General features: G+C 41.1%; 1 protein-coding gene across 7 annotated transcripts in view; it reads right to left on the reverse strand.

The window, feature by feature from the left end:
* Nucleotides 1-19,512, reverse strand: part of kitlga (kit ligand a) — a 170,358-nt gene that overhangs the window by 68,352 nt on the left and 82,494 nt on the right. For all 7 annotated transcript variants that reach the window (XM_043709895.1, XM_043709896.1, XM_043709897.1 and 4 more), the window contains exons 4-5: nt 13,532-13,690; nt 13,059-13,221 (exon numbers count right to left, since the gene is read on the reverse strand). In XM_043709895.1, coding sequence (XP_043565830.1) covers nt 13,059-13,221; nt 13,532-13,690 — 322 coding nt within the window. The remainder of the gene's footprint in view (nt 1-13,058; nt 13,222-13,531; nt 13,691-19,512) is intronic.

Genomic DNA, 19,512 nt, shown 5'->3' on the forward strand with positions numbered 1-19,512 from the left:
TGAAGCTGAGATGAATTGAGTTATAGAAGTTCAAAAACTATTTATCTATCAGCGATGCTGAGTTCACATTGTGATTGACAGTTTAAGCACGCTACTAAAGAACTAATTGTCTTTGATGTGGTTAGTGGATAAAAAATTGTTTACTTCAGCAACAGAAAGACTTGTTAAGGGTAATTAAACTTCGTAAATGGTGGTGTGGGCAGCTTGCTCATCCTCCCTGCAGTGTGTGCCCTTGGCCCACCAGGGAGCAAGAACCATACAGCTGCTGGCCTCCAGTCTCCAGGAATGCAAGATTCGACCCAGTGGGAAGAGGCCTATCCCACCCCAAACATATATCATTGTACAACTGCATAGGGAAATCTCTGATTAATTAATTCTAACCTCTTCGAAGGAAAATGTTTCACCATCTTCTCTAATAAAACGATTAAGTTTCACCACAATGATAGCAGGATTTAGATGTTTCTACGTGATTATTTTTTTAAAAAATCAACTAGTTCAGGCACGTTATGACACCTGTCCAAAGCAGGTGGGATTTGAATCTCTCCCAGAGGTAGGGACAATACCACTGCATCACAAGAGCCCCAAAACCCAACATTATATTATTATACTATTGTTGGCTACCACTTGCAGAGGAGGATTGTTTTCCACCAGTCTGAAAATTGCTGATGAGGCCAATTCAGGCTTAACAGAACATAGGGCATTTGTTGTCAGGTGCTGTCACCATTATGTATTGTCACCAAGCTGGTCATATATTACTTGTAACTAATGCAGATTAAGTAGCATGGATTCAGTTTATTTGAAAATCCTCAAAGGTTTATTGAACAGCTCAGACTACAACCTGCAGTTACAGAAAATTACGTATGTAACCTCCTCCAAGTCTGCTTGTGCCAGCCTACAAATGACAGTTAGCTGTGTGGTTATAGCCTGGTCCTTGATTTACTAGCATATCCAGTTCCTAAAGGTACATCGATCTTAAAACAACAAAATAACACTTTCTAATGACTGCCCAGGTTCATTAAAGGATTCAACAATGACCATGCCTAAAGTCCTCTGAATTTTTAAAAAGTCAATTATTGGATGTGCGCAATGCCATCTGTGCAAGCAATTATTTCCCATCATGGAAATATGACCCTGGCAAGCTGCTCAAATCAAGAGTGAACCATATTGCTGTGGATCGGGAGTCACACATAGTTTTAACCAGGTAAAGGTCACAGCTTTCCTTCCCCAAGAGACATTAAGTAACCAGATCTGATTTTATAACAATTAATGATAATTGTCCTGGTCATCATTACCAAGAATAGCTTTGCATTCCAAATTAATTGCTTCTATTTAAATTTCAGGAGTTGCAGAGGAGGTATTTGAAACTAGTTAGTCTCATCTTCATGATTACTAGTCCAGTGACATTCCCTCTAAATTACTGTCTCCCAAAATCAGCGTCATAGTCAGAGTCAACAAGTCATACAGCACGGAAACAGAGCCCTCAATCCAACCAGTCCATGCCAGCCACCATCCAAAGCTAAACTAGTCCCACTTGCCTGTGCTTGGCCCATATTCCTCCAAACATTTCTTATTTGTGTACTTATCCAAATGTCTTTTAAATTTGTAACTGCATTCACTATTACCTGGCAGTTCATTCCACACATGAACCACCCTCTGTGTAAAGATGTTGCCCATCGTGTCTTTTTAACATTTATGTCCTCTTGCCTTAAAACTATGTTGCCTCGTCTTGAAATCTCCCACCCTAGGGAAAAAATGCCTGCCATTCACCTTATCTATGCCTCTCATGATCTTATAAATCTCTATAAGGTGACCCCTCAAACTCTTCTGCTCCAGTGAAAAAAGTCCTAGCCTATCCATCCTTTCCTTATAACTTGAACCCTCCATTCCTGGCAACATCCTGGTAAAATTTTTCTGAACTCTCTCCAGCTTAATAATATAACAAGGTGACCAGAACTGGACACAGTACTCCAGAACACCAATGTCCTGTACAACTTTAACATGACGTCCCAATTTCTATGCAAAGGTCTGAGTAATAAAAGTAAACTTGCTAGATACCTTCTTAACCCCCTGGCTACATGTGACAGAGCAGACAGAAATAGAGGTGTTGAGGAACTTAAGGCCTCAGTAGCTGAAGACACAGCTGCCAACGTTTCAGCGGTTAAACCCCAAAGGTGCTTGGAGGAGCACAGAGCTTGGAGGAGTGTAGCAGTGGTCCACGTTACTAAGATAGGGAGGCACAAGGCCACGAAGAGATCGGAAGAAGAAAGAAAATTCAAGAGACATGAAGAAGTGAATGTAATTGCTGGAATCAGGAACAGCTTACTTGCAAATCTATGGAACAACGGTCAGTAGATTCTGATGTAGGGCCAGAGTTCTTCCTACATCAGAATCTACTGACCGTTGTTCCATAGATTTGCAAGTAAGCTGTTCCTGATTCCAGCAATTACATTCACTTCTTCATGTCTCTTGAATTTTCTTTCTTCTTCCGATCTCTTCGTGGCCTTGTGCCTCCCTATCTTAGTAACGTGGACCACTGCTACACTCCTCCAAGCTCTGTGCTCCTCCAAGCACCTTTGGGGTTTAACCGCTGAAACGTTGGCAGCTGTGTCTTCAGCTACTGAGGCCTTAAGTTCCTCAACACCTCTATTTCTGTCTGCTCTGTCACATGTAGACAGGAGGTTAAGAAGGTATTTAGCAAGTTTACTTTTATTACTCAGACCTTTGCATAGAAATTGGGACGTCATGTTAAAGTTGTACAGGACATTGGTGTTCTGGAGTACTGTGTCCAGTTCTGGTCACCTTGTTATATTATTAAGCTGGAGAGAGTTCAGAAAAATTTTACCAGGATGTTGCCAGGAATGGAGGGTTCAAGTTATAAGGAAAGGATGGATAGGCTAGGACTTTTTTCACTGGAGCAGAAGAGTTTGAGGGGTCACCTTATAGAGATTTATAAGATCATGAGAGGCATAGATAAGGTGAATGGCAGGCATTTTTTCCCTAGGGTGGGAGATTTCAAGACGAGGCAACATAGTTTTAAGGCAAGAGGACATAAATGTTAAAAAGACACGATGGGCAACATCTTTACACAGAGGGTGGTTCATGTGTGGAATGAACTGCCAGGTAATAGTGAATGCAGTTACAAATTTAAAAGACATTTGGATAAGTACACAAATAAGAAATGTTTGGAGGAATATGGGCCAAGCACAGGCAAGTGGGACTAGTTTAGCTTTGGATGGTGGCTGGCATGGACTGGTTGGATTGAGGGCTCTGTTTCCGTGCTGTATGACTTGTTGACTCTGACTATGACGCTGATTTTGGGAGACAGTAATTTAGAGGGAATGTCACTGGACTAGTAATCATGAAGATGAGACTAACTAGTTTCAAATACCTCCTCTGCAACTCCTGAAATTTAAATAGAAGCAATTAATTTGGAATGCAAAGCTATTCTTGGTAATGATGACCAGGACAATTATCATTAATTGTTATAAAATCAGATCTGGTTACTTAATGTCTCTTGGGGAAGGAAAGCTGTGACCTTTACCTGGTTAAAACTATGTGTGACTCCCGATCCACAGCAATATGGTTCACTCTTGATTTGAGCAGCTTGCCAGGGTCATATTTCCATGATGGGAAATAATTGCTTGCACAGATGGCATTGCGCACATCCAATAATTGACTTTTTAAAAATTCAGAGGACTTTAGGCATGGTCATTGTTGAATCCTTTAATGAACCTGGGCAGTCATTAGAAAGTGTTATTTTGTTGTTTTAAGATCGATGTACCTTTAGGAACTGGATATGCTAGTAAATCAAGGACCAGGCTATAACCACACAGCTAACTGTCATTTGTAGGCTGGCACAAGCAGACTTGGAGGAGGTTACATACGTAATTTTCTGTAACTGCAGGTTGTAGTCTGAGCTGTTCAATAAACCTTTGAGGATTTTCAAATAAACTGAATCCATGCTACTTAATCTGCATTAGTTACAAGTAATATATGACCAGCTTGGTGACAATACATAATGGTGACAGCACCTGACAACAAATGCCCTATGTTCTGTTAAGCCTGAATTGGCCTCATCAGCAATTTTCAGACTGGTGGAAAACAATCCTCCTCTGCAAGTGGTAGCCAACAATAGTATAATAATATAATGTTGGGTTTTGGGGCTCTTGTGATGCAGTGGTATTGTCCCTACCTCTGGGAGAGATTCAAATCCCACCTGCTTTGGACAGGTGTCATAACGTGCCTGAACTAGTTGATTTTTTAAAAAAATAATCACGTAGAAACATCTAAATCCTGCTATCATTGTGGTGAAACTTAATCGTTTTATTAGAGAAGATGGTGAAACATTTTCCTTCGAAGAGGTTAGAATTAATTAATCAGAGATTTCCCTATGCAGTTGTACAATGATATATGTTTGGGGTGGGATAGGCCTCTTCCCACTGGGTCGAATCTTGCATTCCTGGAGACTGGAGGCCAGCAGCTGTATGGTTCTTGCTCCCTGGTGGGCCAAGGGCACACACTGCAGGGAGGATGAGCAAGCTGCCCACACCACCATTTACGAAGTTTAATTACCCTTAACAAGTCTTTCTGTTGCTGAAGTAAACAATTTTTTATCCACTAACCACATCAAAGACAATTAGTTCTTTAGTAGCGTGCTTAAACTGTCAATCACAATGTGAACTCAGCATCGCTGATAGATAAATAGTTTTTGAACTTCTATAACTCAATTCATCTCAGCTTCAGCCATGGAAATGTCAATAATGAAATCTTTTGAAACTGTAGGAACAAATGGAAATACTTTCTGTAAGCCTCAGTAGATTGCCTGTCAATTAGTGCAGTTTCTTTTTACTTTAACTGGCAGCTGCAACTGGTTTTGACATATTTAAAGAGCAAGAGATATACCCCTGTATTGGCTGTGGTAATATAGAGAGACTTGGTCACTTAGTGATTGTAATGAGGACCATCGAATTTAAGTTCCTAGCTTATCTCTCCATGATTCAGGCTCTCTGCCTTTATTCCTGATGAAGGGCTTTTGCCCGAAACGTCGATTTTGCCTGTCCTCGGATGCTGCCTGAATTGCTGTGCTCTTCCAGCACCACTAATCCAGAATCTGATGTAGGGTCACCAACTGAAATGTTAATTTTGTTTCTATGTCCATGGGTGCTGCTGAACATTTCCAGCAGTTTATGAGTCCATTCCAGAATTTCAGCTTTATACTATTAAGTTGTTAAAATTTGTGTCACTCAATAACTCAATAAAGCTCTTTCACAACAAAAAATCAAGAGTAAAAGCAGCTGATTTTGCTCTCCACCACTTCTGTAGCAGACAGCATCAAACAACAATAACTACTGTAGGTCACCACTCCAGTTCATTATTAAGGAGAATTTTATGTACTATTAAGCACAGAGGCTATTTTCAGGGGAAACTCTTTGTATTAAAGCAGAAAGTACAACAGAAACTCAGCAGGTATGTCTGCATCTGTAGAGAGAGAAACACGGAATAATTCAAATTTTGTTTCTGTCTCCAGAGATATTGACAGACCTAAAACACAAATTGCTGGAAAAGCTCAGCAGGTCTGGCAGCATTCGTGGAGAGAAATCAGAGTTAACATCTTCCGTTGAGTGACCCTTCCTCAGAACTCAGGCATTCTGAGGAAGGGTCACTCAACCCGAAACATTAACTCGGATTTCTCTACAAAGATGCTGCCAGACCTGCTGAGCGTTTTCAGCAATTTGTGGTTTTGTTCCTGATTTACAGCATTGACAGTTCTTTTGGTTTTATATGACATACCTATTGAGTTTCTCCAGCACCTCCTGTTTTGATTTCAGATCTCCAGAATCTGCAGTATTTTACTTTCAGTTCAGTTGTTTGATCCTTGATTGAAGTGCAATTTCCCTAATCACTTCTGTGCATCATTTGAAAAGCTGGGCAAAGCAAAATGTTTGCTCTTCTAATTCTGAGAGAATTTTATATCTTTATTTAGCTGTGCGCTTCTGAATTCTATTGAAGATAAAGCCTAAGAAGAGACATTAAATGTCTTGAACATATAGCTCTTATAATAAGACTATTTCAACACTGTTTCATAAAAGTATATAAATTAGGAACAGAAGTAGACCATTCAACTCTTCAAGCCTACTCTGCCCTTCAATAAGAGCATTTCTGATCTGGTTACATTTGGAACTCCACATTCCTTCCTGTCCCTAATAATCTTTGATTCCCTTGTATACAGAAATCTGTTGACCTCCGCTTTAACGACGGTTGGTTCTGATACAACACTATAGTTCCATTCCTGTGTGATTCCGCATTATAAATAAATGGCATAATAGCAGCACCATTTAACCAATGGGACTGGGATCACATTATAGCCAATACAGGTAAGTAAAGTTCACGTTCTGCAAATAATGGTCTAAAATCACGTTATAGCCCATTCATGTTGGTGAAAAGTGTGTTATAGCACAACCGACTATATATTCAATGACCTTGTCTCCACCTTCTTCTGAGCAGAGAGACCAAGAATTGTACAATCCTCTTTGAGAGACAAAAAACCCTTTATCTCTGTCTAAAAGGAAAACCCCACTGCCCCTTAGTTCTAGGCTCACCCACAAGAGGAAACACCCTTTCCACATCCATCTGGTCATCATTCTTGGTCTTATACATGTCTACCAAATCACTCCTTTCCTCTGAACATCCATAAAAACAAGTCCAGCCTGGCTTTCCTTGCAGACAACCCAATTATTCCAGGTATCCATTGAGTAAACCTCCTCTGAACAGTTTCCATTGCATTTACATCCTTCCTTAACCTGGTTTTCTTATCAACCTGTTCAGAGATGTTATTACACATGACTTGAACAAGGGCCTTTCAGTTTAGGGACAAGGACACTGCCACTGCACCATAACAGGGCTCTTCCTTAAATAAGGAGATCGAAACCATACACAATGAAGCTAAGGATCAGATAATCTGCCTTAGAAATGTGTCTGAGGGAATCAATATTAGCTGGGGCAACATTAGAAAACACCTCTGCTTTCCTTCAGAGTGTTGCCATGGGAACTCTTCTATCCACGAGGGCACAACTTTAACATCTCATCGGCAAGGCATCAATCCCTCACTTGGAGTTTCAGCCTGGGTCATGGACTGACTCTCAAGAGCAAGATTTAAACCCACAATCCCCACTTTCAAAGGCAAGACTGCTACCATCTGAGCCATAGCTGGTAAATGTGATGCACACACAGACATATGTGATTAATATTGGAAAAAGTTGACAGAAACAGCATGAAGTGTAAAATTTTCTTTTTCCTTTTATAATTACAAACACCTCCATAATGTTCAGCTGGAGATTTTAATGGAGAAGGGGTGGACTTCCTGCTTCCACCCCGTCTAACAAAGACAAACTGGCTGAAGCACTGAACAATCCCAATGGTATATCTCTCAGCTATCCAAGAGGGTGGTGAAATAAGCAGCCACATGGCCTTCCAGGTTTACATGACTGTTTCCATGGAATGACCTCTAGCCTGTCCTGGATTAGACTAAAACAGTTGTTTACTAGTTGACAATTATCCCCATTTGGATTAACATCTGGAATAATTATCTAACTCGCAAGAGTCCATTTAGACATCGAAAAACTCTATGGTTGCTTCCAGTTTGACATACTACAGACAGAAATAGATTCTCCTTCCGAAAGGAATTTTCACAAGAAGGACAAAACCGTGCAGCATCTGTCCTTTCACAAATTACTTTCTCACAGGACTCTTCACTTGAGATACTGTGGACTAATGCTCACTAATACGACAGCACATATTGGCCCCTGTCCAGTAATGCTTCATTTTAAAATTCTATCCCTGCTTTCTGGATTCCCCAATGGCTTAACCCCTTGATTTTTCTCTTGCCTCCTTCATCCCTACAATGCTCCCATTAACTCATAAACTCGGACTTCTTGCGCATCCCCAGCTTCCACCAGTGATTCCATTATGGCTGTGTCTTCCATTGGCAGGCCAGACAGCACAGTTATAAACACGGAATGGAAACAGAATCAGAAAAGCAAGCAGGAGAATATAGGCAGTTATTAGAAGCTTTAAGTTTACCAAGACATTGCTACATGCTTAAAATTATAACCATGAGTATACAATATGAAAACTCTAATTCACTCTATTGACAATCTATGAAAATAGCTTCAACATTTATTCCTTGTCTTCAAATGATCTCTGTACCCTCATCCCTCCCCATCTCTAGAACATTCTCCAGTCCTATAACTATTCACTCCTCTCCTGAAATGTCTCTAAGTTCTGGACAACATTTCCCATCCTGTAAGATGCTCCCTAAAAACCACTTCTTTCATTCACCAGGTTTTGAGTTACTATCCCCATTTATCTCCTTTCCATCAATTTTGCTTTACTACATTAAAGGTCAATGAAAAATGCAAGTTATTATTGGTAGAAATGAAGTTCCCCATATGTAACAGAGTTTTACAAATGCTCTCTCCCCATATTGAATAACAGCTTAAATAGCATCAGGCAAGCAGGTAACAGTTGGCTTCATCCTTCATTGTTTTCATCTGTGCATAATCACGTAAACACTTACAAGTTTGTATATTTATTTATTTATTTAAAAAAAGACCAAATATTAGGTTTATGGCTTTCTGGCAAACAATCTTTGGAAGTGGCTGACTACTTAATGACCCTGTATCCTTATTATTAGCATCATTAAGTAAAGCTTTATCCAGTTGATTGCACTCTTGCCTACACTAGATCCACAATGAGGTTTGAGCACAAAATCAAAGCTGACAGTGCAAGTCTGAGGAAATGCTTCATAACCTACAGCCCCACTCTGCTCAGAGAGCTATCAAGCCAAGGCTTTGCTTCCCTGTTATGGTGAGTGTACAAACGTCCCAGGGCCACAATTCCAAAGTAAGAAGCCTTCTCACAGTGCCCTAGCTGCTCAACGTCAACAATGCATATTAATTAACCATTCAACACACTACCACATTATGAGTAAATTGGCTGCTTTTCCGAATAAAACAGTGACGCCATTCCCGAAAGGAATTCTTCGATTACAAAGCTTTGTGGGACATCCTGAGGACATGCAGAGCAGAGTGTTTCTCTTACAGAGGAGCACAATACCCTTTAGTTCAATGTCTTTGAATGCTTCATGCATGATTTAATGTCATTGTCCTTCCTCAGTTGTTAGGCCTTGTACATTCCATTCCATGAATGTGTAGATGTCAGGTTTCCATTAACAAGTTTCACTTCTCTTATCACATACCTATCAGCTGAAGATCTGTCATTGTCAAAATTTATTGTTTTTTAAAAAATATTTCAAGAGAAAATGAAAAGACTTGGCCTGTGACACACAAATTAACAAAGAAGTGAGGATGATTTCTACATGAATGTAAAACCAATGCTTTACACTAATATACCATTTGAGCCTGTGGAGTGAATTGCATCACCATCTTTGAATCAACTCTGGGCCTTTTATTAGAACAGGGCAGGGGGGACATATTATCCAGCCCCAGCCTTCTCCACTATTCAATTAGATCCTGGTCAATCTCCCCTCACCCCCATCTCCTACCCATCAAAAATTGATTGATCTCAACCTTGAAAGTTCCAAACGAACTCCAGCATCCACAGCATACGGATGCTGAAAATCTCAAAGGTTTCCAGTGTCCAATGATGTATGCAGGAAGACCCCCCTGAGTGGTCCAGCTCTAATTTTAAGCTTCAGTCCTTCCATTTTTGATTCCTCCATCAGGAGAAAAATTGTTTCTCTGTATTCGCCCAATGGAATCCTTTTAATGTTTTAAACACCAAACACCAACACAAGCAACTGGATTTAGCTTTTAAAAGCAGCATTTAATGGGCGTTTCATTTGGGCATTAATCCAAAGATCAGAATCAAGTGCTAATTGCAACCAACTATTAAGGTTACTATGAAGCACGTTTGGAGCGATTATCCTTTTACATTATGTAATTTCTTAATGAGTACCATGTCAGCAAAACGATTATAGCTGCATTTCTGAATCCAAAGTGGTTCAGGAAGTTTATGAAATAAGTTGTCAAGGCTGCCAAATCCAAATGCAAATTTTCAACATGGAACATTTTTAAATTGAGAGCTTTACATCAACTTGATCAAATCATCTTTCCTTTTTTTGAGAATTAATAAGCCTCCGCTGAATATACACAAAAAATGGACACATTTTTAAAAAAGATTAACTCGTGGGATATGGGTGTCACTGGTTGGGCAACCACGTATTGACCAGGCAGCAGTTAAGAGTCAACCACATTGCTGTTGGGTCTGGATTCACCTTGAGGCCAGACCAGGACAATGAATTTCCATCCCTAAAGGACATTAATGAACCAGATGAGCGTTTATAACAATTAACAGTGGTATATGGCCACCGTTAGCCTATGAGTTAATTCCCATTTCCGCTGAATTCAAATTTCATCACCTAATATAGAGGAATCTGAAAGGACATCCTCAAAGCATTAACCTATCACTATCCCAGAGACATTTTCATCAATTGCACCACCTCTCCTTACCTTTCAATATAAAGTTTACTCTGGAGACAAGCTTCTTGCTACAGAAACTATTAAATGTACATTTTCATTGAATGAGAATGGATAACCTGTTTCCATTATAGGTTTAGTGCCAGCTTTCTGACTGGGTGATATGCTGAGATTTGATCTCATGGTGTAAGCCACTACTGCAGTTCTGGTGGGATTGCCTATCCATCTATTTGAAAAAGCTGGCTAATTGGGACAAGAGTGAAGAGGTTTCAGACTCCCTTTACATCAACAGGACCTTTGGTTAGCTCTCATCACCTGACTGTCTGGTAGCAAAGGGAAGGATATTGGCTTGTTCTGCCATTCAGTGAGATCACTCCCAGTGCATATCTACTCTAACATTATGATCCCTCTTTTCTCCTCTGTGATAAGATCCAACTCCGTTCCTGCCTCAGTTCAACTGCTGCTTATTCCAGAGCCATTACTTTGTTAATTCCAGACTCAGCTATTCCAACATATTCTTGGTTGGCTTTTTAAAAACCTGGGTCTGCAGACTAACACACACCCACTCCTACCTGAATTTGGTGTCCTATATTGGCACCTGGTTAGGCAAAATCTCAACTGTAAAATGATCTTCCTTCTTTTCAAATTATTCCATGGCCTCACTAAGCTTCCAGCCCCACAGCCCCTTCCAAGATCTCTGTGCTCCTCTGGTTCTGACCTATTGAGCATCCATTCCCTCAGTTCCCTATACTCGGAATTCTCTCTATAAAGTTTTCAACTACTCTTTCCTCCTGACAATACGAAGTGTAAAATCTACTTACTGACTAAGCTTTTCACCACTTACATTAGTGGCTCCTTATTGGCTTGGTGCCAAATTTTGTTTGATAATACTCCTACGAACATTGGGACCACATGTTACACCACTATGCAATTGCAAATAACAATTGTTATTCTGATGATGTGTATCTTTAATTCATTAACCTGTTTTGGATTCTGTTAGTCCTAATGGACTCAATAGTTCCTTTGGGGAGAGCTGCTTCCTGACATCATCTTCAAACCGTGCATTTAGAATTATACCAAAATTCTTTTCAATGTCCTGCCCAAACCAGACAAAATAGTTTAAATCTGTCAACCCTATCAAATTCTGTGATTACTAAGTGTCAGTGATGGCTGAATATGTAGTATTCTTGGCACTGTAGGCAAGTATTAATTCAAATCTTCTTTCAGAGACACAACATCCAGTCTGACGCTGGCGAATTGCTCTAAAAGTGCTGTCATTTGAGTAATACATACATAGAACAGTACAGCACAGAAACAAGCCCTTCAACCCACCATGTCTGTGCTGGCTATGATACAATTCTAAGATAGTCCCACCAACTTGCACTGTCTTCCTCTACAGCCTGCCTATCCATGCGTTGTCTAAATGCCTCTTACATTTTACTAATGTTTCTGCTTCTTTCAGCTCCTTTGGCAGCACATTCCTCTCATCCTCTGTGTAAAACACTTGCCTCATACATCTTTAATTTTTTCCTCTCACTTTAAACTTTTGCCCTCTTGTATTTGATATTTCCACCCTGAGAAAAACACTGGTTATTGACTCTATCTATACCTGTTATAATTTTGTACAAATCGAGAGTGTGGTGCTGGAAAAGCACAACAGGTCAGGCAGCATCCGAGGAGCAGGAGAATCGACGAGCCTCATTCCTGATGAAGGGCTTATGCCTGAAACGTTGATTCGCCTGATCCTCAGATGCTGCCTGACCGGCTGTGCTTTTCCACCACCACACTCTCGACTCTGATCTTGAGCATTTGTAGTCCACACTTGCTCCTCGTTGATTATAATCGTACTGCGAAGCCTCTTCCAAGGATGCCTACCTTCTCCTCCTCTCTCTACAAGGATCTTAGTGACTCCCTCTCTCACTGCACACCACAGGTCATCTCCTCTGTCCTGAAGCTTTTCAGATACGGGCCTCATTCCTGATGAAAGGCTTATGCCCGAAACGTCGATTCTCCTGCACCTTGGATACAGCCTGACCTGTTGCGCCTTTCCATCAGATCCCGACTCTGATCTCCAGCATCTACAGTCCTCACTTTCACATCATTTTATATACGTCTATCAGGTCACCCTCAACCTCTGACACGTGGCAAAAACAATCCAAGTTGGCCCAGAATCACTTTATAGCCAATACACTCCGAAGCTTAATACAAAGTACTTATGAGTTGCAAAGTACATTGGGACATTATGAGAATGTGAATGGTGTGAAGTAAATGCAAATTTATTCAGCTAAACACCATGATAACATCACCAATACTCAAGGAAACACAACTCCAGTCTATACAAGCTAACAAGCAACAGTCTGACCAATCTGCACCCCTCTAAAGCCATGATATCCTTCTTGAGGCACAGCATATACAAGCCTTACTGGAAGGAAGAATGAAATGTAACTCTTAAGTGAAAAATTCAATCATTGTTGAGGTTTCCTTGCATCAGCATCTTGCATTAAATCTCACATGTATGCTTAAAGAAAGTCAGCAATATTTATGGAGCATCAAAAATTCTACCTGCGTCTGGTGGCTCTATCGGCCTGCAGATTGCCTCTGCATCACATGGATTGGTATCCTCTGCTAATTGGAAGGCAGTAATGATTTCATTGAAGTAACTGAAGTATTGCTTAGGCTCCAGATTGGACTTTTCACAACTGAACTCAGATTCTTCGTGATAGTCCTGAATAGAAATGTGAAATAAAGTTAAACACCGAATCCAGCTTTTTGAAGTCTGCTTTTAGTGAATGGAACATTAACTAGAAGACCTGTACTGAACCACTTTTCCCTTTTACTCAACTCTGCCATTCAGCAACATCAGAGCTCAACTCCACTATCTCCAAATATATGCAAAATAATTTAGAAGTTCTGAAAGGAACTTCATGAAGCAGAAACTGAAGCCTGTAGCAACTGCCGCCATGCACTATGACTGCTCAATTGCAGACAGACAGTGGAAGACATTGTCAGATTAAACATGCAAATAAAGACTGTACCTTCCTGTCGTCGGATAGGCAGTTGTGGATACCATCCAGAATCCGGTGCAGATTTTCGATAATTAAATAATTTGACGAATTCTTGGCAAACTTTTCGAGAAGTACATCCAAGCTGAATGACATTTCAGGCACTGTTAAATGCAGCCAACATGTATCAGTCTGCACAGTGAGAGAGAATTCAGAAATTACTCAATGTTCAGAATGATGAATCCAAATGTATTGGTGTTAGGGGGACAGCTATCAGATTACACTGGATTTCAGGGTTTAATGAATGGGACATGTTTTTCATCCAAAACGGAACGTTGAGAAAATCAAAACGTCGAACAAGCTAACATCCAAGCTCAGTGAGTAATAGAGCAAGCAAAAGAATGTTGGCCTTTGTTTCAAAGGGAATGGAGTATAAAAATAGGAAAATCTTGCTAATAATATACAAAGCACAGAACAAACATAGCTACAATGCTGTAAATAATTCTGATTTGGAGATGCCGGTGTTGGACTGAAAGTTAAAAGTTAAAAGTCACACAACACCAAGTTATGGTCCAACAGGTTTAATTGGAAGCACACTAGCTTTCGGAGCGACGCTCCTTCATCAGGTGATAGTGGAGGGCTCAATCCTAACACAGAATTTAGAGCAACAATTTACAGTGTGATGTAACTGAAATTATACATTGAAAAATTGATTGTCTGTTAAGCCTTTCATCTGTTAGAATACAGTGATAGTTTCACTTCTTTCATGTGTAAATCACAAAACCTTTCTTTTTAGAAAGTTGCATTCTCGGCTTAGCTGTTAACCCCTTACCAATATTAATTGAGACCCCTATCAGCATTTCTGATATCTCAGCACTTCCTCACCAGTACACTGGGAGTGCAAAGTCTTGATTCAGACTCAAATATCTAAATTGGGCCGGAATCCACCAACTTCAGAACTCAGTCTATTGTCTGCAGAGCCACAGAGTCATTGAATATTGAGCCTGTATTCTGAGAGTGTTGATAACAACAAGCAGTTCGTGGACTAAGCTCTGTTGTATTGTTATTCATCAGTGACGTGCAAAACAAAGGCCCCCCATCCAAACTTAATTAGTTTGCTCAAAGGTGAGATCATCTGGGGATTTTATAATGCTGAAGCAAACATAAATAAACTGACTACTTTGATGGCTCTTTAAAAATTCGTTTTGCTTGGAAGGTTTTGATAAAGTGTACTGTGAATGGTTTGTGTATTTTTGAAAGACACAGCAAGCTGTGATGTCAAACCTTTCTGTCAGGCTGCACGATATAATGAGTCACGTAGACATTATGAGTCATGCAGCTGGAACATGTCATGCTCCAAGGTTGAACCATAGCATAAGGGAATTGTCACCTTCTTGGCATCATTGTCAGCTGTGGCATGGGACTCTGTGGTCTCCTTTAGGCCTGGGATATCTGCATTTAACTAATTCTGGAGTCCTCAGTATTCCCAATTGTTCCACCATTGATGGCTGTGCCTTTCGGCTCTCTAGGTCCTTGGCTCTAGAATTCCTTTCCTAAGATCATCTACCTCTCTTTCCTCCTTTAAGATGCTCGTTAAAACTTGGAGAGGTGGTGGTGTCAATGATAATGTAATCCAGTATCTCAGTTTAAATTGTGAGGGTGTGGGTTCACAATCGCATTTAAGACAGATGGTGAAATTCAATAAATATCTGGAATTATGATGACTGCCAAACTATCATCTATTTGGCTCCATGTTTTACACAACGGCGAGGAGAGAGAAACGAGGGCTGCCAGGAAGGGTGAGTTTTCCCACTTAAAATGGACCTTACATCAGGAGTCAGCCTCCATTTTTAACAGAGTGGTGAGGAGAGAGAGTGGAGAGAAACGAGGGCTGACAGGAAGGCCTGGCACTGTGGCTCAGAAGGGAAGTGGAGGGTGGGGAGCGGGTGGCGGAGAATAGAAAAGTGCTAGATGTAGGGGTCTCAATTGGGGATTGACAGGAGGTTTTGTGGGCAGGAATGGGAAGGTATGTTGCCTCCCCGGTGCCAGGGTCTGGGATGTCACCGATCGGGTTTACGAGATTCTGAAGGGGGAGGGTAAGCAGCCAGAAATCGTGGCACATATTGGCACCAATGACATAGCCAGGAAAGGGATTGAGGATCTGAAAAGTGACTACAGAGAGCTAGGATAGAAGTTGAACAGCAGGATGACTAGAGTAGTGTTCTCAAGTTTGCTACCGGTGCCATGAGATAATGAGGTGAGGAACAGATAGTAAGTGCAGCTTAACACGTGACTGCGAGGCTGGTGGAGGAGGGAGGGCTTCAGATACTTAGACCATTGGGGTGTCTTCTGGGGAAGGTGGGACTTGTACATGAAGGATGGGTTGCACCTGAACTGGAGGGGCACAAATATCCTGGGTAGGAGATTTGCTCGTGTGGTTCAGGAGGATTTAAACTTGTTTGGCTGGGGGGACCAGAGCTACATATCTGAGAGGAGGGTAGTCTAATGAGTCAGTATGGGTGGAAATTAGGAACAGCAAGAGAGCAGCCACCTCATTGGGGGTTTTCTATAGACCCTTAATAGCAGTAGGGAGATTGAAGAACTCACAGGTTGGCAGATTTTGGAAAAATGCAGATGTAGCAGGGTTGTTGTTATGGGTTACTTCAAACATTGACTTCCAATACTGACTGGAAAATTCTTAGTGCAGATGACTTGGGTGGAGCCGTTTTTGTCAGATGTGTTCAGGAGGGTTTCCTTACTCAGTATGTAGACAGACCGACGAGGGGAGAGGCCAATTTGGATTTGGTGCTCTGTAATGAGCCAGGACAGATGTCAGATCTCGCAGTGGGAGAACACTTGGTGACAGTGACCATAATTGCCTCACATTTACCATAGCCTTGGAGAGGGAAAGGAGCAGTTACCATGTGAAAATACTTTATTAAGGAAAAGGAAATTATGACGCTATCAGACAGGAGTTGGGAAGTACAGATTGGGAGCAATTGTTCCATAGAAAGGGCACAGCAGACATGTGGAGACTGTTCAAGGAGCAGTTGTTGCGAGTGATGCATAAATTTGTTCCTCTGAGACAGATAAGAAGGGGTAAGATTAAGGAGCCTTGGATGACAAGAATAGAGGAGCTTCTCGTCAAAAGGAAGTTAAAAATCACTCCACACCAGGTTATAGTCCAACGGGTTTAATTGGAAGCACTAGCTTTCGGAACACCGATCCCTCATCAGGTGGAAGTGGCGCTCCGAAAGCTAGTGCTTCCAAATAAACCTGTTGGACTATAACCTGGTGTGGAGTGATTTTTAACTTTGTGCACCCTAGTCCAACACTGGCATTTCCAAATCGTCAAAAGGAAGGTAGCTTATGTAAGGTGGAGGAAGCAAGGATCTAGCACAGTTTTAGAGAATTACAGGCTTACTAGAAAGGAGCTCAGAAATGGACTGAGGAGAGCCAGGAGGGGGCACAGAAAAGGCTTGGCAGGAGAAAGTTGGGCCAGTCAGGGATAGCGTCGGGAACATGTGCGTGGAGTCTGGGCAGGTAGGTGAAGCCCTAAATGAGTGTATTGCTTCAGTTTTCACTGAGGAAAGGGACCTTTGTGAATGAGAACTTTGAGGAGCCAGGGAACAGCTTGAACAGATCGAGATTTGGGAAGTTGATGCGCTGAAGGTTTGGCAAACATTAAGATTGATAAATCCCCAGGGGCCAGACCAGATTTATCCCAGGTTGCTCCAGGAGAAAAGAGGTTGCTAAGCCACTGGCGAAGATCTTTGCTTCCTCACACTCCATGGGAGTCATACTGGAGGACTGGAGGGAGACAAATGTTGTTACTCTTTTCAAGAAGGGTAATAGGTAAATCACTGGCAATTACAAACCAGTCAGTCTTACGGTTGTGGTCAGCAAGGGTTTGGGAAAGAATTCTGAGAGATAGGATTTATGACTATTTGGAAAAGCATGGCATGATTAAAAACAGTCAACATGGTTTTGTGAGGGACAGGTCATGCCTCACAAATCTTATTGAGATCTTTGAGGAGATGACGAGACAGGTTGACGAAAGATAGGCAGTGGATGTGGTGCATATGGTCTTCAGCAAGGCATTTGATAAGGTTCCCCATGGTAGGCTCATTCATAAAGTCAAGAGGTATGGGATACAGGGAGATTTGGCTGTCTGGATTCAGAATTGGCTGGCTGACAGAAGGCAGAGAGTGATTGTTATGGAAGTTAGATGGAAGTTATTCTGCCTGGAGGTCAGTGGTGAGTGGTTTCCCGCAAAGCTCTGTTCTTGGGCTTCTACTCTTTGTAGTCTTTATAAATCACTTGGATGAGGAGGTTGAGGGGTGGGTTAGTAAATTTGCCGATGACACAAAGGTTTGAGGTGCCATTGATAGTATCAAGGGCTGTTGCAGGTTGCAGTGCGACTGTGCCAGGATGCAGAGCTGGGCTGAGAAATGGCAGATGGAGTTCAACCTGGATAAATGCTAAGCAATGCATTTTGAAGGTCAAAATTGAATGCTGAATATAAGATTAAAGACAGGATTCTTGGCAGTGTGGAAGAACAGCTGGATCTTGGTGTTCAAGTGCATAGATCCCTCAAAGTTGCCACCCAAGTGGATAGAGTTGTTAAGAAAGCTTTCATTAACAGAAGGATTGAGCTTAAGAGCTGCGAGGTTTTGCTGCAGTTCTACAAAATGCTGGTGAGATCACACGTGGAATATTGTGTCCAGTTCTGGTAGATAGCCAGAGAATTTTCCCCAGGGCATGTTTGACTGCCACGAGGGATCATAGTTTTAAGGTGATAGGAGGAAGATATAGAGGAGACATCAGAGGTAGGTTCTTTACACAAAGAGTTGTGAATGCATGGAATGCGTTGCCAGTGGTGGTAGTGGAAGCAGAGTCATTCGGGACATTTAAGTGACTGCTAGACATGCACATGGACAGCAGTGAATTGAGGGGTGCATAGGTTAGGTTATTTTATTTTAGATTAGGATTAATCCTTGGTACGAGATCATGGGCGAAGGGCCTATTCTGTGCTGTACGTTTCTATTCTATTGTTGGTCATTGTAAATAACTGCCTGGTTCACCAATGGTCTTTAAGGAAGGAAATCTATTGGCTTACATCTAACTTCAGATCAACAGCAATAAGGTGCCTCCAAACTGCCCAGCAGCCACTCAGTTCAAGGGCAGTTACTGACATGGATATAAATGTTGGCCTAGTCACTGTCACCAACATCCCAAGAATGAATTTAAAAATTATCACTTTGTTTGCCTGCCCTTATGTGATTCACTTAATTTTTGGTTAATAAAGCTCCTCTGAAGAAACGTGGAACATTTTATTACATGAAAAGCGTGAGACAAAGGCCTCACTATCGTGCTGAATGCAATATAACGTGAGTCTAAGGCCACAAGATAGTAAAGACATTATTTAGCACATTCTCAAAATATGCAACCTCAGCAATTTTGGTATTCGATATAATTTGTTGATGAATTTATATCAAAAAGTCTAGATTATGAAAACTGGACTTCAAACAGGAAGAAAATTCAAGTATTCCAAGATCCCCTGCGAGTCAATAAGTAACTCAAGTATTTGGGGATTGAACTTTACCTATCTTTTATCACACTCCTATTTCACTGCCTGCATTCAAGGGGAGATCAACTTGCCATGTTCTAATCCTCAAAGATTAAAGCTACTGACATTGACAAAGAAGATGGAGAGCTAATTGTCTGTTCACAAACACACGGAAGAATAGAAAAATTTGTGAAATGTCAGTGCAGGAGAAATGCAAGTTTCACTGTGCAACTGGTAATAGCAAATCAACAAGAATGACTGCTAGGTGTCCTCCTGGATGGGATTAAACAAAATCAAATCTACAAACACAAATCTACAGCTGGTGCTGGTTTTCAGGTAATTAGGATATTCAAAGGAATTCACTTTTGAAAGGTTTTTGTTTAGTGGTTCCATGCCTACAGAAAGGAAAGAAAGTTGAGTAACAGAAGGCAACAGAAGTCTTCAG

Source organism: Chiloscyllium plagiosum, chromosome 19 (assembly GCF_004010195.1).
Source record: "Chiloscyllium plagiosum isolate BGI_BamShark_2017 chromosome 19, ASM401019v2, whole genome shotgun sequence".
NCBI classification, from domain to species: domain Eukaryota; kingdom Metazoa; phylum Chordata; class Chondrichthyes; order Orectolobiformes; family Hemiscylliidae; genus Chiloscyllium; species Chiloscyllium plagiosum.